The sequence below is a fragment of the Fusarium pseudograminearum genome, chromosome 2 (genome assembly GCF_000303195.2).
Source record: "Fusarium pseudograminearum CS3096 chromosome 2, whole genome shotgun sequence".
NCBI lineage: Eukaryota > Fungi > Ascomycota > Sordariomycetes > Hypocreales > Nectriaceae > Fusarium > Fusarium pseudograminearum.
The window spans coordinates 6,695,234-6,715,780 of NC_031952.1; the positions used below are offsets into that span (position 1 = coordinate 6,695,234).

The 20,547-nt window shown below is 49.8% G+C and overlaps 7 protein-coding genes across 7 annotated transcripts, besides 1 other annotated feature; 4 read left to right on the plus strand and 3 right to left on the minus strand.

Annotated features, from left to right (window-relative positions):
- Positions 1-2,063: 2,063 nt before the first annotated feature.
- On the minus strand, positions 2,064-3,561 carry FPSE_05254 (uncharacterized protein; the record flags this gene model as incomplete). The annotated part of the gene is made up of 2 exons (XM_009258372.1): positions 2,064-3,039; positions 3,089-3,561. 2 exons carry the CDS (start codon positions 3,559-3,561, stop codon positions 2,064-2,066), a joined length of 1,449 nt encoding a protein of 482 aa, XP_009256647.1.
- A 680-nt stretch (positions 3,562-4,241) lies between these two features.
- FPSE_05253 (uncharacterized protein) lies at positions 4,242-5,656 on the minus strand (the record flags this gene model as incomplete). The annotated part of the gene is made up of 2 exons (XM_009258371.1): positions 4,242-5,174; positions 5,225-5,656. 2 exons carry the CDS (start codon positions 5,654-5,656, stop codon positions 4,242-4,244), a joined length of 1,365 nt encoding a protein of 454 aa, XP_009256646.1.
- A 221-nt stretch (positions 5,657-5,877) lies between these two features.
- On the plus strand, positions 5,878-7,391 carry FPSE_05252 (uncharacterized protein; the record flags this gene model as incomplete). Its single annotated transcript, XM_009258370.1, has 2 exons — positions 5,878-6,072; positions 6,123-7,391. 2 exons carry the CDS (start codon positions 5,878-5,880, stop codon positions 7,389-7,391), a joined length of 1,464 nt encoding a protein of 487 aa, XP_009256645.1.
- Positions 7,392-8,298: 907 nt separating this feature from the next.
- FPSE_05251 (uncharacterized protein) lies at positions 8,299-9,374 on the plus strand (the record flags this gene model as incomplete). Its single annotated transcript, XM_009258369.1, has 5 exons — positions 8,299-8,382; positions 8,427-8,854; positions 8,906-9,006; positions 9,062-9,214; positions 9,271-9,374. The coding sequence occupies 5 exons, from the start codon at positions 8,299-8,301 to the stop codon at positions 9,372-9,374; spliced, it is 870 nt and encodes a 289-aa protein (XP_009256644.1).
- A 257-nt stretch (positions 9,375-9,631) lies between these two features.
- On the minus strand, positions 9,632-15,846 carry FPSE_05250 (uncharacterized protein; the record flags this gene model as incomplete). Its single annotated transcript, XM_009258368.1, has 4 exons — positions 9,632-11,525; positions 11,574-15,667; positions 15,720-15,794; positions 15,844-15,846. 4 exons carry the CDS (start codon positions 15,844-15,846, stop codon positions 9,632-9,634), a joined length of 6,066 nt encoding a protein of 2,021 aa, XP_009256643.1.
- Positions 9,982-10,101: a repeat region.
- Positions 15,847-16,352: 506 nt separating the features above from the next.
- FPSE_05249 (uncharacterized protein) lies at positions 16,353-18,711 on the plus strand (the record flags this gene model as incomplete). The annotated part of the gene is made up of 6 exons (XM_009258367.1): positions 16,353-16,375; positions 16,431-16,557; positions 16,608-16,738; positions 16,793-17,073; positions 17,120-18,123; positions 18,169-18,711. The coding sequence occupies 6 exons, from the start codon at positions 16,353-16,355 to the stop codon at positions 18,709-18,711; spliced, it is 2,109 nt and encodes a 702-aa protein (XP_009256642.1).
- Positions 18,712-19,716: 1,005 nt separating this feature from the next.
- FPSE_05248 (uncharacterized protein) lies at positions 19,717-20,256 on the plus strand (the record flags this gene model as incomplete). Its single annotated transcript, XM_009258366.1, has 2 exons — positions 19,717-19,737; positions 19,798-20,256. The coding sequence occupies 2 exons, from the start codon at positions 19,717-19,719 to the stop codon at positions 20,254-20,256; spliced, it is 480 nt and encodes a 159-aa protein (XP_009256641.1).
- Positions 20,257-20,547: the final 291 nt, after the last annotated feature.

Consider the following 20,547-nt stretch of genomic DNA (forward strand, 5'->3'; position numbering starts at 1 on the left):
GGTGAAAATACCATCTTGCGTGATAGTTCATTGTAGTATTGCCATGCCAGGTTCAATGCTGTTTCGTCTCTGCTGATGAAGTCTAGGGGTGTTTGATAGTACGGCTGATCTGGTGATCGTCTTCCCTGGCAAGGAATTAGTTCAGACACTCCAATATAACTGATCGATACTCACCCGAGTGATTATATCTTCCATTCTGTCAACACTCTGAAGAATAATTGTTGTGCCTACATCAGACGGCTTGTCTTTCCAGCACCATGCCGTTCCAAAGAGAATGACTACAAATGAAACTGCAGTGAGCTCCATGGTCGTCACATGAAGTCCTTGAATCAGCCGTGCGATGAACGTTATGATGAACCACGTTGCTTGCCAGATCGTAACGAGTCTACACGTTTTAGTTACCAGGGGACCAATCCGATGGGATCAAATGTGCTTACCGTGCAAATCCATCTGACTTGTTCCTATCTCGCAGCTCTCCGGCAGTTATCTCAGGATATCTGACGTGCGAATTCTTGACTAGATAGAATAGTTGTTCTGCGTTGAGAGGTATCGGTCGGTTCAGATCATCAGCCTCAAGGACAAATCCGCCCATGTCAGCGAAGAAACCATGGGTAATGGTCCATTGTTTATATCCTTCTTCATGGAATTTCTATTTTATATCAGTAGGCCATTGGCTTTACGAGACCAAACGAAACTTACCACAACTGATCTCCGTGCCGAAGACTTCTGCCCGATAGCCAACACTATTATAAATTCAGGCCCAAGTAATCCCAGGCACGCAAGTCCGACTCTGTCTCTGATCGATGCCCAAAACTCGTCTTCGGGTGCAGGGATATTAGGGTAAACCGAAGTCCAACAGCACAAAAATGTTGTAACTAGACATGCAAATATTATGTCATATGTGCCTCTTCCATCTGGTGATGGCGTCCAGCCAACGAATTCAGTCTCGTTGGATGCCATGTGTTTGCAGCAAGCAGTTGAAGACACAGTTTGTGAAGAGTAAGATTAATGTCAAGCGATAGTACCAACAGCCTGTGCTAGGATACTTATTCCTTCTGCATGGTTGTCACCAACAGTCCATGTCATGTTTCGCGATGGATGCTAAGCGCGGCTTGATGTCTCAAATTGTAGGCTACGGCACATCGATAATTATGTACATGCCTGAGAGTGTGCACGCATGTTAACAAGCAGATATTTAATGACAATCCTATCATATAATACACCTCAGGTAAATGTTAGGGCTTGAAGACGTGATTAGTTCGAATACAAACTCCAGCTTGAGGGGGGATAACTCTACTAACTACCAGAGCCATCAAGTTGAAGAATCTGGCGACAATACAGGCGAGCAGTCCACAGTTGCTGAGCGGCACCAGAACACCCATAACTGGCTGTGCTCCAGGTACCACAGTTGGGTCGCCAGGGTCCTGTTGTTTTGAAGCTTCTGATTGCTGCTTGTCCGTTTCCAGTTTCAAGATTGCCAAAAATGATCTTATGTGCAAGGGTCGCGGCGCGTGGATGCAACCAAGAGCGGGCCGTTGCGTGAGACGAAGACGTGGGGGCCGTTAATAGTCGTATCTCGTCCTTTCTCCTCCAAGTCTGTTTGTCATTGCAGAGTACCAAATGGCCTTTTGTTCAAGCACAAATAGTTCTCGATAGTCGCTAGGGTTAGGGCGAGTGCAATGGCCTCAGGGTATCAGAAAAATTGACCGTTATAAGCATAAGAGACAAAATTATTAGGGCAGCTTATGCCACTTAGACTATGCTTCTTAGGCTACGTATTTCCATACCCTGACTTAGGAGGCGAACTTTTCTGCTACCCACTAGAATGGTACAGCAGTACAGGTGCCAGGGAGGTAAGTAAGACAGAAACAGGCGCTTATACAACCCATTTGTATTGGCGAGCTAAACGAGTTGAATTGACAATTTGTCTACTGTATTGTGAACAAATATATAGCTGTCAAAAGAACAATCGTTATCCCCGGCGCCATTCAACGATAAAGGCATTCGCAGACAAATAAACTCTATCCAGGCGTTTCTTCCATGCTCTTTTCTAGCACCTCTACTCACTTCTTCTCATAAGGATCCTTGAAGAAAATAATCTGCACAGTAATGTCATCCCTCACATTTCGGCTCATGGGCGCATACGTTGTCATCGCTCCAAGAAACAAGCCTCGTCTCGACCCTCCAAATGCGTTCTTCACCAGGCACACGGCCGCATTGTCGAGATCTTCAATGACATGGTGCTCCGGTGTGGCCTGCCATCCATCTTCCAGCTTGCCCTCGAACTTGGTCTCCTTGAACGGCTCAGGCTTGCCGCTTTTCTTGGCGGTTAGCCAGCGCGAGACGCATGTCACGGCGTCTTCATTGCTGATCATGTCCCAAAGACCGTCGGAGCCGAGAATGACAAAGTCGTCTGTCTGGATCTTTCGGGTCGTGACTTCTGGGCGGGCCGTCAAGTACGGAGGTGTGGTGTAGTTTGGTCGGGGCGGGGTTCCGTAGTAATCGTCCTGGACTTTGCGAATAACCTTGGCTGGCCATTTCAGTCGATGGTCGCCAAACGCCCTTGTAACTGCAAGTCCAAAAAGCCGGCCAGAGTCAAGGTTGAGCATGCTGTGAAGCTGACCGGGATGTTCCTTATCGAGTCTCTCCACCTCAAGCTGATTGAAGCCAGTCTGATCGATGCTAAGAATGTCCGTCTCATACTTATCCGTCTTGGAGGACCACGCGCCACGAACTGCTCGCGAGTCGCCTGCGACAGCAGTGCGGAGTGTAGACGTGACGGGCTCGTACATGGTTAGAAGCGCGCAGGACCCAGCAATGGCAGGTGCGACAGCTGAGATAACAGATGCGGTGCCTTGGTCTTGGCCAGATTCAACAGCTTTGAGGGCTGTGTTAAAAATGCGGTCGTCAAGACGGACAAAGGCCTTTTGAATGGCATCGTCAACAAGCTCAGTAGAAGTGGTAGGTGTGAGACTTGACAGGGCGCCTGACACGTACGGTACGAGAGCGTTCCTTAACACTTGCGAAGTCGCCCATCCTCTTGCGTTGTGTTAGCATACTCTCACAGAATTCTAGCGGGTTCACTCACGCATGTCCATCGTAAACGCCAGCGTACAAAGTCTTGGTTCCGCCGACACCCTTTGCAATTTTGAGATCCCAATCGTCCTCAATGGGGTTATTGCTTCCCAGGCGCGCAAAGTCTACGCGCCCCTTGGCTCCTGCGTGCCCCTCAAAGACAAAAGTGTGAGCGTCCTCGCGCAGTTTAGCATTGGCATCTTCGAGAATGATAGACTTGACAGGCGAATTGACGGGGATCTGTTCTTCTGTGGGGTACTCGCTCAATTGAGGAACCTCGTTATTTGAGCCTTTTACAGTAGTACTCTTGCCGCTGGAGATGTAAGCCCCGGAACCAGCACCGAGGATGGCTGCTGCTGACCACACATATCTTGCGTTGCCAGACGTTGACGTTGACGTCTGCGTGGATGAGAAGCGTGTGCTGAATGGGACTCGCTTAAGTGCTAAGCCTGACGATCTCAGACTCCTGGTGGTTACGCGAAACATGATTTCCTGTTGTTGCTGACTGAAGACAAGTACGATAGCTGGTTAATGACCCTGAATGAGACAGGTGGCTCGACGATGTGCCTCTTACCTCGGTAACTAGAGCTTCAAGGCTGATGGTAGATGCACCCTTCAGTTGATGGTTTAGGACTTAAGCATGGGGTTAGAAGATGGAAGAAAGAGTCGAATCAAACAGGGCAAGGAACTCGAATTGTTTAATGTCCAGGGTCTGCCCCTAGTCTATGATGCCATGTCGATAACAGATTGTCTGAGGACTTCCGTTATAGCGGTATTGAGAGGAGCTTACCCTGAAGCGTATGGTGGATTTTCATCGATATAGCGAGCGCCTCAGCTCCATGCGACAATTGAGTAACAACATAATGATAGGTAATCTAACATAGAGATACTCTGATGGTTTTAATTAAATGGAAACCAGGTATATTTTGGGTTGTCGTGCTGTGATCGTATCCCAACATGAGAAGATCATTTAGTGTCGCATTGATCACCCACGGTACTTTAAAGTGCCTATTGTGACCTATCCATAACGACAAAAACTTCACTGTCGCGACGATAAAGTCAAATAATCGCAAAGGTGGTAGGTATTCATTGCCCAATCCCAGATGTCACAATACATACAACGCCAAACCAAAGCATGCAATCCTAACCATCTAAAGGCTTCCCACTCAGCTGTTGGCAATCTCCTCCTCCTCATCTTCCCACTCTCCATCCTCCTCCATCTTTTCATTGACCTTGAACTCAGCATCGCCTGCGAGTCCTTCGCTGTCGAACTCATCGACATCCATATCACTATCATACTCAAACTCGTCTTCATCCTCATCATCCTCGCCCTTGTTGTCATCCTTTGTCTTGGCGGCCTTCTTGCGCTCCACATTAGCCTTTTGCTCCTTCTTTCGCGCATCCTTTTCTTGTCGGCGCTGCTCCCATCGCTTCTCGAGCTCCTTGATCTCATCCTTGTTCTTGTGGATGTACTCGTGCCACATGACCTTGCCGGACGCAAGACCCTCCTCGACCTTGGTCAAGCGGAGGCGCATTCGGGGACCAAGCTCGACAAGCTTGACAGCGCGGCGCTCGACGTTCTCCTCTTCCGCTTCGGGCTCGGTTTCGTTCTGTGCTGCTGCTTGTCTGGCCTTGGCAGATAGGACCTTTCGGGTTGTGGAGTCCAAGATCTCGACCTCGGCGTCTGTGTCCATCTCACTACCACTAGTCGCATCTGTCATATAACCATCGCCGGCCTCGCCTCCGATTAGGAAATCCGCGACATCCTCGAGCTTGCCCAGGTTAGGCATCTTGCCCTTTCGGTTGGTTTTTGAGGTTACGAATTGCTCGGCAGCGTTCAATCTCCTTAGAGGCTTGGAAACGGTGGTAGACTTTGTTGTGATAGCATAATGTCTAAAGTTGACGATAAAAGTGCCATCGTCTTCCTCTGACGCCTCGCGGTTCAGCAACAGGACTCGTCGAATCGACTTGAGGGGTGTAGCTTGGGGGTTGATAGGAGGGAATAGGGACTGGAAGACCGTCGTAGCGAGAGACTCGAGGTGTCTGGGAACTTTCGACTTGTTGTCCGAGTCTGGGCGGGTAAAGTTGTTCATGACCAACTGCAAACGGTTAGCAGGATAAACCAGCAGCGATTGAAGAGTCTTCTTACCAGAGGAGGAGTGATAAACTCCTTGCCGCCACCCTTGGGGTGCTTCTGAGCTCGCTGAACATCCTTACATAGCGAGTACTTTTCCACGCGAAAGTTCAAGGTAGGTCCTCGAGGGGTCAAGGCCATTCGCAGGTTGGTGTTTCCGGTCTCCGATCTCGAGAACAGCATCAAATGAGTGACACCCAAAGGACCGCACATGACAGCATAATCTTTTAGTCTGTTTCCACGCCTCTCCTTCAATCGACTGGCAGTACCGGGCTCCATGACCTTTCGCACGTCGGCCGCAAGCTGGCTAACGCTGGAACCGACTTCGCCAGCGCCAATTCGAATAACCATGCTCTTGGGGTCCTTGGCGGAAGCATGACCGGCAGAGTCCACATCGGGATTGCTAGCACCCAGATGGGTTCTCTTCTTTGTTCGTTTGCGTGCCATTGTTGTGGTTTTTTGTTATTGAATGTATCGTTAAAACTTGCTTGAAGCTGGCTGTCGCAAATCCCAATGGATAGCAGAAAGAAAAAAAGTTCGGCGGGACCACGATAAGACTAGCGCACGTGCGATAACAAGGTCCCCACTAAAATATTTTGAAGTTCTTGGATCAAGATCATCTTTCCATGAATTAGACTTTCGTTTTTACACACACAAAACTGCCCAGCATGAACGGCGCAAAGAGAAGAAAGGTCGCGCAAGATGCGCCCAGAAAGACAAAGCCCGTTGCCCAAGAGAAGCCTGCCCGGGCTGAACCTGAGCCTTCCAGCGACGAGGAATCCGAGGAAGAGTCTGCGACTCTAGAGGAGCCTTCAGCAGAGGAGACGGCTGTTGATGCTCCCAAGAAGACCTTTAAGGATCTGGTATGACTCACTGACTCAATTTTCAAGTCGAAATCTCTAACAATTCCTAGGGAGTCAACGATGCTCTATGCGAAGCCTGCGAGAAGCTCAACTACAAGTACCCCACGCCTATTCAAGAACAGTCCATCCCCGTCGCCCTTCAGGGCCGAGATATCATCGGTCTCGCCGAAACAGGTAGTGGAAAGACGGCAGCCTTTGCCCTGCCCGTTCTCCAGGCCCTTCTCGACAAGCCTCAGCCTCTATTCGGCCTCGTCCTCGCCCCGACTCGTGAATTGGCAACCCAGATTGGACAAGCCTTTGAGGCTCTCGGTTCGCTTATCTCGCTACGATGCGCTGTAATTGTCGGAGGTCTGGATATGGTTCCCCAGTCAATTGCACTTGGAAAGAAGCCTCACATTATCGTTGCGACACCTGGTCGTCTTGTGGATCATCTCGAGAAGACCAAGGGCTTTTCGCTGCGAACCCTCAAGTATCTGATCATGGACGAGGCTGATCGTCTTCTTGACATGGACTTTGGACCCAGTATTGACAAGATCCTCAAGTTCGTTCCCCGAGAGCGACGCACATACCTCTTCTCTGCAACAATCAGCTCCAAGATCGAAAGCTTGCAGCGTGCCAGTTTGAGGGATCCCGTCAAAGTGAGCATCAGCTCCAACAAGTACCAGACCGTCTCAACCCTGCTGCAGCATTACCTCTTCATCCCTCATCCCCAGAAGGATGTCCATCTTATCTACTTGATCAACGAGCACGCCGGACAGTCTACAATCGTCTTCACACGAACCGTGTGGGAGACACAGCGTGTTTCTATCCTACTACGAACACTTGGTTTCGGTGCAATTCCACTCCACGGCCAACTTTCTCAGTCATCCCGTCTAGGAGCCCTCAACAAGTTCCGTTCCGGTACACGAGATATCCTGGTCGCCACTGATGTCGCCGCCCGTGGTCTGGATATTCCTTCAGTCGATGTTGTTCTCAACTACGATTTGCCCCAGGACTCCAAGACATACGTCCACAGAGTCGGACGAACCGCTCGTGCTGGAAAATCCGGTGTTGCCATCAGCTTGGTGACCCAGTACGATCTCGAGATCTACCTCCGAATCGAGGCCGCTCTCGGCAAGAAGCTCGGGGAGTACCCAACAGAGAAGGAGGAAGTTATGGCTTTCCAGTCCCGAGTCGAGGAGGCTCAGCGAGTCGCCAGAATCGAAATGAAGTCGTTCACCGAGGAGAGGGGCAAGAAGGGCAGCACATTGAAGAAGGGTGGCCGTGGCAAGAAGGGTGGCAAGAGAGGCAGAGACGACATGGACAGGGAGGAGGGCTAAGTCTCTAGCTAGCTGTTCTGGAGTTGCGGCGGTTTGGCGTTGTTCAGGCTGGGGTAAAATTGTCAATTTAATGATTCTTTATAGGTGTTTCAGTGATTGGAGTGTACAATGCGGGTGTTTGCTGGTTGCGATCACCCTTTGTACACATTATTAGCTAGACGAAGAGTGCATCGATGAAAGATCCGCCAATTACTTCAGTACATATTGGCCGATCTAGATAGCCAGCTAGCTTCTCGCTGTTTCAATGACCAAGTCGCTATTTCGTATTTTCATGTTTCAAACAACTTTCAGCTCTCCCAGTACCAACCCGCCAACGTATTCATCCTCGGGGTATCAGAGAAATTGGCCGCTGGAAGCATAAGACACGAAATCAGTAGGTCAGCTTATGCTATTTAGACTAAGCTTCTTAGACTACTTAGTTTTGCACCCCAAGACTTACAAGGTCAGCTTTCCTGCTACCCACGAGGTTAACTCAATTATTGTAAGCCCTCGCGAAGGAAGCAGTCTGAAACGCCGATGTTCAGCTGCTCCCCAACAAGCGGCCGCCTTATACAAGGATGTCGAAGATCACCACAAGTTTCAACAATCAGACTTAACCTCGAATGGCTTCGTGGCATGTCAGTTCGTTTCGCCGGCTCTTCCTTGGCGGTGCTTTGTAAGTGCGATCCCTGTTGTTTTAGCAGCGGCCGCTTATTGGGAACGCCTAAGGATGAGATGAAAGGACCCGAGTCTTGGGTAACTGTCTGAGGATACTCGCGCGAGTGGCTTGGTCAATGTATATAAGTTGTGTGAAGTTCAAAGAAGCAATCGCTTGATCTCTATTCATTCATTATTCATTCTTTTCTATGTGCATTGATTGCACTGTCCATTCATTCGATATAACCGACATTCGTTTATTTCATTCATCATGTATACTTCAACTCTACTCCTCACTCTCGTTGCGTCTGCGAGTGCTCACATTGCCTCTTGGAACAAGGGAATGTACTGCCGAGTAAGTAAAGTCACCTCTTCCTCTCATCAATGCTAAATGTTCAGGGCGGCAACGACTCCTCCGTCGATAACGCAAACACCAACCTCGCCGTAAACCCTCTCTACGACCTCCCCAAGTCCAAATGGTGGATGCAAGCCGACCGTGGCTGCGATGTCGTCCCTCCTCCCAAGGGCGAGTTTCTCGAACTTCCAGCCGGAAAGTCCTTCATGACTGAGCTTGCCAACAACCGCGCCTTCACCACACTTTCGTACAAGGGAGCCTTGACCACGGATTGGCAGGACGGTAAGAACCGATCCATGCCTTGGAGAGGTCCTGAGGGTGGCTGTCTCATGGATGGTGGTGATGGCTCTGGTGGAGAGTTGCACACCAAGAACATCGAATCAACTGGTGGAACTGCGTGGGCCATTTCGTATGAGAGTGATATCAGCAAGGTTACCATGGATAACCTTGTTGTCTTTTCCGTGCGATACTAGTAAGACCATTCTCCTTCAAACATGTTATTCGGCTGACTGGCTTATCATAGTTCTCCTTTCTTTCGCGAGACTTGGTACGATGTTCCAGCCGACATGCCAGAGTGCCCAGAAGAGGGCTGCTACTGTGCCTGGCTCTGGATCCCCGATGGCTGTAAGACTTATCTCGGTTTCCCTCCCCTTCAAGTCATTGCTGAATAGAGTTCTAGGCGGCCAGTCAAACATGTACATGCAAAACCACCGCTGCAAGGTCACTGGTAGCACATCCACCAAAAAACTGGGCAAGCCTAAGCCTGCCATCTACTGTCGCGATAACCCTACCAAGTGTGTTCCTGGACCCAAGCAGATGATGGTTTGGCACCGTAAGTCAACTACCCCTGAACAACAGTCTTGTTGACAATGTTCTGACTCGTAACAGAAGCTGAAGGCAACAACGTTGATCCCCCTAATGGCAAAACGCCTACTTACAACCAGCGAATGGGTTTCATGGACGGTGCTCAGGATGACATTTTTGTCCAGTAGACTTGATTTGACGGAGACAAGTGTTTGAGTAGTTTACTATACCTTTCTGGAAAGGCAGATTTCTATTCTTAGCTGAGATATTATATTGACTTCTCTTTTATTGTTACAAAAGTTCAACTACCAAGGCACAGCAGTGTACTTTGTCTGTGTTCTATAGTGATGTGACAGCAGTCATTCCAATCCCAAGCCTCTACCCATAAATAATCCAGCAAAGCAATTCTCTTAACGCCAATTCGCTATTAACTAATCAGTATCATTCACCAGCCCACAGCCCGTATAGAATCATTCGCTGCCCAGCTACCAGATCTCTTAGGCTGCTCCTCGTCTTCATCCTCATCATCATCATCCACCAACTCTGTGTCCTCGATGCCTAATGTCTCTTCGCCCTCCGCTTCCTCATCGGCCTCTTCTTCGCCATCACTCTCCTCGGCTTCGTCATCCCCTTCGCTTTCACTGTCGGCGTCTTCTCCGCTAGATTCTTCTGACTGATGCCCAAGGTTAGGGAACATAAGTCCCGGAGGCACTTCTTCGTCGTAGTCCTCAGGTACGTCACTAAGGTCACTCTCATCATCAGCCGAGTCTTCAATGCTGCCTGTCTCGCTGTCGGCCTTTTCTTCGACGCCATGCTCTTCAGCATTCTCATCTTCAGCAGCTTCGTCATGCTCTTCATCCTGTTCGTCTTCGTTCTCTTCGTCATGCTCTTCTTCTCCGTGATCTTCTTCATTCTCGTCGCCGGCATCCTTCATATCCACATCGCCGTCATGGCCAGCTTCACGCCGGATCTGCGAATCAGGCCCATCTTCCTCACTTCCAGCATCGCTTGCCCGTTGATTGGGTGTGCGGCTACCACGCTTGCCGCTCGAAACGCTGCCCACTCGGCTCTTGTTTGGCTTGGGCGCCTCCAGAGCTCTGATAACCGCTTGTTCAGCCTTTCGTAATACGTCTGGCCGTCTAACGCCGGTTTTCCTGGACCGTGGCGCGGCCTCTTGTTTCTCTGTTTCCATGGGAGTCGCTGTGCCAGTGATACTCTCCTGTCCATTAGGGGCATTGAGAATACTGGCGAGAGAACTCGTGACCTTGGTCTCTGTCTGTGCTGCTTCGAGCTGAGCTGCAACCTCCTTCGCATGATGCCGCTCCTCCACAACTTTGCTGGGGTCTGGTCCAGGCAGAGTCTTGGCTATCTCAGAATAGATTCTGGAGTAACAATCATTAAGAAGGTCGTCGATGGGTGCCACTTTCATAAGATTGGCATTAAGCTTCTTAAGTTCGATCGTTTCCTTCATACAGTTGAAGAGCGGAACTTCAGCGCCGTCGCTTGCAGCCCAATCAGCAATCCGCTCGCCCACAACCTCAAACTCTTCGCTCGACAGTGCCTTGAACGCATCGTCGACGACAGGCGACACATTGTAACCCTGGCGTAGGAGTTTGAGGTAGGCCATGCAGCAAGATTGCCAGAGATCCGTGAAATGGTAAAAGTCGGCACCCTTCTTCCGAAGGCGCCTCAAGAGCTGTTCCAAATTGCCCCGGTCGTTCATAATGACCAGCAACTTAGTCATGAGGCGCACGTATTGTTCTGTGTATACGTGGTGACGGCCAGGTCTCTCTGCATCACACTTCCATACGTTCATGACCATAGTCTTAGTAAACATACTATCCCTGAGGACACCGAACGCAGCCTTCGCGTTCACAAGTCTATCCTCGCTTGACACTTCGGTGGCCTCATCAAACAGGATCTTAGCATGTCGGATGATGATGCGATGCTGCCAATTGGCCTTATCCTTCTCTTTGAGCTTGGAAAGATTACGAATAATATATTCTTCCCAGTCTTCAGGTGCCGAGAAGGAAGCAAAATGGTCATCAGGGTTGACTTCTAGGCCGAATGGCTGCTCGGATAAGATCTCAGCAGCATCCTTCGCTGGCACATCACCTCGCATCACCAACTTGTGAAGAATAGTAACGATCTTGTAGTGCGGTTCAAAGATGGGATCTGTGTTCCTCCCTCTTCGAGCATTATGTGCCACTTCCACGGCTTTCTTAAGGGTGTCGATTAGCGTCATCAGGCCGATCTTGGACGTTATGTCTTTGACGTCGAGTTGGTCATCGGGAGTCTGGTACATCTTCCAATAACACTTGGAAAGCATGTAAGGGTTCCTGCTCACTGTTAAATCCTGCATCGAATACTTGGTGAACTTCACTTACTTCCAGTTGTCTGGCTTTCGATCCATAGCCATCCTGAACAGCTTTGCTGCAAATTTCCAAACCTTGTATTCATTCATCTGGGAGTGCAGGATTCTTTTGAAGGTTCCTATACCCATATCTTCAATGAAGTATCTCTCCTGATCAGAATGCTGGAATGGCTCCATGGCAAAAGGCTCTCGGCTTGATGCATACATCCTCATAGCAAACTTGTGGTAGAGATCATGCAGAGGATCTCCATCGTGGGTTTCGATGTCCAAATTACGGGAATGTGACAGTGCAAGTGTGTAGCAGTGAATTGCATTTCGCTGGAATTTAACCAGCTCAGGGCGCTCCTTGTTCATCTTGTCAGCAGTCCAAAGAACCGCCTCATCCAGCTCGTAGTCAAAACACTCGGCTAGACGGAACCAAGCATCCCATCTGTCTGCAGTGAATTGGAGTTGCAGCCGCAGGAAGGTCGCACCGATGCGTAGATCGTCAGTTGCGCCAGGGGTTTGACGGCGGTTGAGCTCAACACCCTTGAACTTTGTCAGTGCCATCATGCCCAGCAAGAAGAACCAGCCATGTGTGGCAAGAATAGTCTCAGGAGTATTGACAGACACAGCGTCTACGGAAACGTCTCCAATAAGGGCGCGGTACAAACGCAGGGGGTGGATTGGCTTTTTCAGATACTCAGTAAAGTTACGCAGGTTGTGATACATCTGCGGTGTTGACTTTGTCTGGCCAATTGTCTGCTGCATGTGATCAATCGTTGTCTTGAGATCTGACTTGAGTAGGTCCTTCATGGGCATGCGATTGGCAAGAATGCAAACTCTTTCCACAAGCTGCATAGTCTGTCGTTTCTCAAGCTTCTCGGGGGGGCAAGCATGATCCTGAACCTCCCAGACGCCTGCACCAAGCTTGAGACCGTGCAAATCGTATAGAACCTGGCCAAGATAATCTTCCCAGTTCTCGATGTTCTTGAGCTTGAGAAGCTCGACGCGCATAACCTTGAGGAAGATCTTGTTTGAAGCCTTGCAGAATTTGCGAATGCCAATCACTTGGTGGATAGCCGCGAGATAATCAGCAAGATCGTTCTCAGGTCCAATGATACAATTATCCTTATTGATGCCAGCTTTGAACATAGTGTATTGGAGACACCATGCGCGAATCTGCATCTCCTTCAGCTTGTTCTTCAGTGCTTGGAAAGCAGCTTTGGAGGCGGCATTTCCAGTCCTTTCTGGCTTGATGCCGATTCGAACCTCATCCTCGCACAGACTCGCAACGTGCAGTAAACAGTTGACTTTGGCAAGAGCAGCTGAGGTAGATCTGATGTGGGCATCATCGATAATTTCGAAGGCGGTGTTATCGTTTAACGCAGAACCGAGAGCCGTAATCAAAAGCTCGTCTAACGATTTCAAAGTACGCATGAAAAGCAATCGCCGAGATTCAGGTGCGGTGTTGGTATATGTCTCACCCTCCAGGTCTGATACGATCAACTCAATGCTTTTAAGGCAACATGAGAATTTCTTGGTAGAGTATTTGATAGCATCATAGGCGTCTCCCAGACGTGACCACAGGAACAACCTAAGCTCCGTGCTGCTGTTGTGGAGGAATTTCCAAAGATCTTTGAGGCTTTGGCTTGCGCAATCAGATATGGACTTCTTTGGCTTCTGGTTGGAGCTTGCGTCAGAGCTTGCGTCGTTGTCATCGGTGCTGCCGTCGCTGCTACCGACGGTACTAGCGCCGGTGGTGTCGCTGCTATCGCTGTTATCGCTGTCTTCCCCTGACTCGGAATCTGTTTCTTGATTCGGAGCGCACACCGTAGATGGGTTGAGAACAGGCTCCAGTGTGTCGATGACAAAGACCGGGTCATCCATGTTATCTTGGAACAGTCCAAGAAAGAAGTCCATTGTCGTCAGTTTAGAGATCTCACGATCAGCGGCAGCAGGAGAGATTGTCGGCATGACCACATTGTTGGGGAGTGAGATGGCAGGTACCTTCTCATCTGCAAGGTGGTCCCGTAAAGATGTCCACATGAGGAGAATGTGCTCACGTAGGGGCTGTTCCGCGTGTGAAGACACGAGAACTGAGGCCCATAAGAAACGTGCTATGAGGGGATCGTCTGCCGGACGGTCTGTTAATCGAAGGTAAGCTGAGGCAATGTCGAGCCACCGCCCAAGCCGGTATTTGGTGTCCATCCGAGTCGCATAATCCACAACGCTGCTAGGATTGGTGATGAGTTCATAGATATCGACATGAAGCTCAAAAAGCATAGGCACGATGGTCTCCAAATCTGCTAACCTCTCAGCGGAACCAGCAGCCAGTTCCATCTCTTCAGTAATCTTCCGATATAGCGCAGAGTCCACTTTGTTTAGCATCTGAACCACAGATAGCTTCATTTTGTCTGACCACTTGGCTGTCGCATAACTTTGGCTAACAGCCCTGACCCATTCGTAGGCGACGTCTTCGGCCGTCATCCACGACCTGCAACCTCCGATCTTTCTGGCAAAAGATCTCAAGCCTTGTTTTTCGTTGAACGAGGGCATCGAGGGTTGATCTTGCGAGCCGGTTTTAGCGTGTTCCAGGAAAGAAGATGGTCCAAGACTGGCTTGTTCGTTCTTGTGTAGGAAGACCTTAGCAACCTCTTCACGGAAATTAACAATAACACTACTCAAGTCGCATGCAGCAAGATTTGTTATTTTCCCAGGTCGGTTTTCAGTGGCGCATGAGTCAATAAGCTCGGTGATGAAAGCGAATGTCGATTTGTTCTCCACACCCAGGTGCTCCAAGACGCTCTTTGTCATTTGGAAGAGATTCTGGTCAGCTCCTTGATATGGTTGCAGTTGATTAGCAATTAAAGTATTGGGGTCTGTCGTTTCCTCGGCTTGGAGAGTTTCTCTTCTTCGAACTCGCTTGCTGCGTTTTTCCATCGCGTTTTCCTCTTCTGCTCCATCTGGCAGTCCTGCTGCAGATTGCGATCGTTTTCTCGCCGATGATCCATTCGAATCTTTCTGAGATTGGTCTGTAGTTTTCTGGCTATCTTCGGTTCCTTCGGACCCTGCCTTTTGCTCCTTCGGGGTGGCATCCTTCTCCGGTGTTTTCTCTGTTTCGGTGGGCTTTGTGACTGCGACCTCAATTTCCGACGCAACACTTTCGATTTCGTTTGGTGGTGTTTCTATTGGAACATCTTCCAGGCTGCTTTCGACAATTCCATCGCACGTATCGAAAGCTTCGGCTGTAGTCTCGAGGCAGTTGATAAGTCTCGCACCAAGTTCAGCCCAAGATGACACAGATTTGGGCTCTGTGAGGCTAGCGATGTCTGCGTCACCCATTTCCGTATCTTCTTGTGTCTGGTCCTGTGTATCAGAAACCTTGGGCGGTATCAATGATTTGGTAGGGTCGGGGAGAAAGGGAATGGGGTCCAAGTGGCGCTTGAGGAGCGCCGGCATCTTCTTCTTGAGCCACGGTGCCATGATCGGATGTGACAAAGCCATATCGTCGCCTAGAAGCTTCAATTGATCTTTCAACTGTTCGCCCGCCATCCCCTCTGCTAATGATGGAGGGTCGAGTTCCATCACGGCAGGATCGTCGTCCAACTCAATCGCGGCCTCAAGGCAGTACCGCTTGATGCGGTTGCTGTTGATCGCGCCAGCAAAACGAGCAGCCTTTCTCCAAAGCTCCGGGTCTGATGGATCTTGATCCAGTGCGGTCATCCAGCTATCCAAAACCTTGCGTCCATCGTCGTGGTATTTTAGTTGGGCCTTTTCCTTCCATGCTGTATCTGAAGTCGATGCGTCCTTAAATTTGTCGACGAAGAATTGGCCATAGTTTTTGTATGATAAGTAGAGTGCCTGGGCCAAGCTTGCTGCTACGCCATCTGCTCCTCCAGCGTCCACATCAAGTCCCCCATCTGTGAGGGAGGGGTCCAAGTTGGATACCTCTGGTTGGCCATCCGCGTATCGCTCTGCTCGCTCGTAGTCGGTTTTGGCTTCCCGGTATTTGAAGATTTCGGATTCGAAGAGTTCGTTATATGCGGCTTCAGCGGCTTCGCGTGATCGAGGGCCTTGCGCATGGAGCTTCAAAGCATGCTGAAATCGCTTGAGGGCTTCATCGACCTAAAAGTTGTCATTATTTGTCCGCGTTGGCGATACTGCCTGGTGAGCTCACGTGAATCTCTTTGGTGGTGTCGATTTGCTCGTCAATATTATCCTCTGGCTCGAGGTTTATTGCTTGGAATGCCGGCTACGATCACAAATTAGCATAAATTGGTTATATGGTATCAATAATTTACCATATTGGCGGTCGCAATGCTCTCGAAGCGACAGCCGACATTCGTATCAGTAGCAAAGAATACTGTCTACTTCAGTCTGGTTGATTTAACGTCGGTAGTGAGTTTGGAGACACTTCACTTGCTTGGCATCCATTTAATTAATGAGAGCGCGTTCTCAGACGCGGATCATTTCAGCCCCATTTAGCCACATATTAGAGCTGTTCCTGAGCAGGAGCAGAGGTAAGATGTGGCGGTGTTTAGAGCTGCACGTCCCTTTTCTACCTCCCTGCCCGCATAGTCCAGGGCAGTTTAGAGTACGTACATCCTGAACTGTACTTGGAGCTCCCTATCAAGGCCAGATCTTAGGGAGGGACCAGCATCCTTTGTCTTTGGCATCTTACTCGAAGCAAGGAACCCCTCGACCAATCTCGACTGTTTCCCTCCATACACATCGCAGGAGGCCAATTCCGACGGTTTTCATCTGATATTCACCCCCGTTCCTCAATAGCGATTACGAGGAGCTCGCCATCATGGTCGCGCCAGCGGTTCCCGAGTAAGGCGCAACACTACCGAGATGCTTGGCATCCACATAGCTAATCTGGAGCCAGAATTACCGAGGAGATCCTCCACGAGTCGATTGATGCCCGAACCGAATCTCTCGCTGGCCTTCGAGAGCTTGGCCCTCCCGATCTCGTCCATCTTCTTAAGCACGGCGTCCGAAACCCAGCCAAGCAGGTACACGAACTCGATCGGCGCAAGGGAGATAAATAGCTGACTTTGTCCAGACTGGCGTCTACCACCATGTCACCGGTGTCGACGCATCTTCATCAGCTAGTCTGGCAGCGTATATCAATACTTTGACCTACAAAGAGTCGGGGCCAAATGCGACAAACAAGATTGTTGAGGGTGTTTTCTGGTACGTCATAGCTCTGGTACACTCCTGATAGCTGCGGAGGCTGATCTTTGACAGCTGTTACAATGCCTTCTCACGACTTGACATGCGTGTGCATGTTTCGATTCCCGGAACCGTAGAAAGCTACTGCGTCGACGAGCGAGGCGAGAAGCGAAAGGCTTCAGAGGATCTCTGGTTGGAGACATACCTCTGCAGTGTTCTTCGAGCATACTCGTATGCGGACGATGGTAGCGGCGACACAATTCGAAAGATCATGGGCGTTCGAAGATTCAATCCTGTTACAAACACTGAGACCGAGCATCGTTTCCTTCATGCCGCAGAACAACTCTTTTTCAGGGGTATGTCATCTCTCACCAACTACTCTATTCCAGACTAACCTTGCAGGATGGCAATTGGGTTCCGACTCGGTAGTTCAGGTGCCTACTAACGTATCTAACCACTTGACTACTGGTCTTCTAAAGTACCTCGAAACCACAGGTCGATATGCCTCTGGAATCAACCTCTTTGAGAAGCTCCGGACGCAGAGCGTCGAGGTTTCATCTCTGTTGGCAAAGGTTATGTTCATGGGCCACGAAGAAGTCGCAGGCGTTAGAACACTACATCAATCTCTAAAGGAAACCCCGATGGACTATGTCATGCTCGATACTCAAGCTGAGTTTCTCTTGGGCAAGGCCAAGGGCTCAGCTACTCCTGAACTCAAGGAGGAGAGGCTCAAGTTGTCTCTGGGTTGCGCGGATCGAGCGACAGTTGCCGCCCCGACCGAGTTCAGCACATGGGCCAGACTAGCTCAGGTCTATGTGGCTATGGAAGATTGGGACAATGCGCTGACTATTCTCAACTCATGCCCTATGTTCACCTACCAAGACAAGGATACCCCCTTGATGCCAGAACCCAAGGAGGTCATCCTGCCAACTCTTCCTGAAACTCGCCTTGACGAAATTGACAGCGAGCCTGAGTCGCGATACTCGGAACAGGTTGACCCTAGTCTGCTCAACCTGCGAGCAGCATCCTACAGAGGTACTTTCAAGAAGGCGTATGAGATCCTAACCGAAATGACTGCAAAGATTGGCTGGGACCAGCTCCTGAAGATCCGTAGCAATGTATTCGTGATGGAGGATGAATATCGCACAGAGAAGCAGGAATCTACTCACCCGGGTGCCTCAAAACGGACCCCAAGCACTGATGGTCTGCGAGGTACACCTGATCAAACAGTCAACCGAGACAATGAGGCAGAGAGTGAAAACACAGAGAAGCCTGCTGAGGAGGTCTCTGAGGGAGAGGCTGACGCTGACGCTGACGCTCCTGCCACCAACGGAAATGGTGAGCAAAGCAAGATCGAGAAGCCATCGAATGTCATCGATCCCGGAGAGGCAAAGACAGATCCTGAGGTAAGTTATGACAATATCTACCCTCGAACCAGCTAACAATTACAGACCACCAAGAGTGACGAGAATCTGTCAAAGCTCAACACCAAGCGCCTTTGTGAGCGCTGGCTGGATAGTCTTTTCATGGTTCTCTATGAAGATCTTCGTGTTTACACAATCTGGCGCACTCAGATGGCTCAATACCGTGCCCAACAGATGCAGTACAAGAAGTCAGCCGAGGAGTGGGAGATTCTAGGCTCTCTCGCCGAGCGACTCCAGCACATGGATGAAGCTGTTGAGGCGTACCGTGCATGCCTCTCCATTCGCTTCAGCCCCAAGGCCTTGGCAGGAATCCTACGTGTCTTTGAGAAGACCAAGAGCACAAGAGAGACAGTGGCATCTGTCATCCGATTAGTGACATGGCAGTACCGATGGTACAGCGAGTTCAGCCCCGAGCTCCTGCACACGATACGTACCCTGATCGAGGACGAGGGAGCAGTCAAGGTCCGAAGTATCATACAGGCGACAAGCTTGCCCCAGAACGTTCTGGACCTGACACATCACTATGCTGCGCTGTGTGCGACATTCAGAAGCAGCGGTACCGACGGTTAGGATTGGGCGATATGATTTGTTTCAATGGGGCATTTGTCGCGGTTAGATATACATGGAGGATGGACGGGGTAGCGGAGCAACTTGATTCAATGAAAGTCTCTCTCTTGGAGAGTCAAAAGCTGATCTTTGAGAGTTTCCGTTGTAATAATGAATTGTTCAATACGTCGAAACGGTGTGATGCATTGGTGCAAGCAAAGGGCAATCTTGACAAAACATACAGATATAGACAAGTGCATATTGTGGTCATGTCGAGGCCTGCTACTATTTTGACTTTGTGATGATACTCTTCTATACTTCTTGTCTTGTTTCTTGGATGCCCATTAGCCCATAGATATACGCATCCGTAGGTATCTTTGAGAATGATATAGCAGAGGAGATAATCCGTACACTAAGGCTACCACGTTTCACATTGAACGAGAGGGACGTCCTAGACCTGAATCAATTGCTTCTAATGTGTTTTGTTTTGTAAAAAAGAAGAAAATCTTGGCCTACCGCAAATAAATTGGTTACTGTTCCCTGCTGTGTTTCATCGTGGTTATGCCCCACACAAGCTGTTGTGATACACGCCAACTAGTTACAACAAAGAGGGCATGTTCCATGGGGTAGAGTCTAACTTGGATCTGATAAACTGAGTAACCAACTCGATTGTATAATCGCAGCATCTAAACATTTGTCCTTTGCTACTGCAAGTGGTGCGTTCACATTAGAGGCTTATAGGCTGCTGTGACTGCCCGCTGTTGTTGCTGCGTCCAGCTTCTTTATGCTCCAATACCCCACTATCGTCATACCCCCTTCCACTCTCCAATCCCAACTTTCAACATCCATCTGACATCAAACCAGCCTCTTATCATCAGTCTATTGCACTTTTACCTTTCGACTTTCATCAACATCGTGATTTACGTGTGCAGCATTAAATCACACAAGATATTTCAGAAAGAGGAGGAAAGAACTACGAACGTCTTCCATCTATAATCTCTAAGTCAATTCTACTACTACACCCTCACAATGGCCAAGCGCATCACCAAGGTACGTCTGTTCATTCTTGTCCATATTGCCCCCCTTCATCTAACCCTTCGTCTCTTTCAGGAATTTGCCGAGATTTCCCAAAACCCCCCTGAGGGCTTCTCCGTGTCTCTGCCTCCCAACGAATCCATCCACACCTGGCACGTCACCTTGTCGGCGCCCGCCTCGACCGTCTACCACCCAGGCAAATTCGGCATCCTCCTCAGCCTTCCCACCGACTACCCCTTCAAGCCCCCGGTCGTCAAGTTCGTCACCCGCATCTACCACCCCAATGTGACAAACGACAATCTCGGCAACATCTGCCTAGGTCTCCTCAAGCCGGACGCCTGGAAACCTAGCACTAAGCTCTATGGCGTTCTGGAGGCACTTCGCAACCTCTTAGAAGAGCCACAACTCGACAGCCCTCTTGAAGATCGCATTGCACAGCAGTACCAGACCGACCGGGCTGCTTTCGAGCAAGTGGCGAAGCAGAATGTCCAAAGTTACGCCATGGACCCGCCTGTTTTTCCTCCTGTTGCTTAGGTAGAAAAGCAGAGTCAGGAAGGAAGGCGAGAGCAATTCGGACTATGCAAGTCCGAGCAGCAAAGATACGTATAGCGCAGGGTTCGACAGTGGGAGTGATTTAAGTGGTGAGACCTTGATGACCACCGACGGGGTTCGTCCAAGTGGTAAGGGTTATGGGGGAACAGGACGGTGAACGAGGAATGAATGGGCCAGAGCACGGGCGACTAAACCTAAAAACCCGCGAGATAAGTATAGCCACGAGAGCCCTTTCATCTCGTCTTGGCTAGGTAGTCTTGGTCTGGAGCCCTT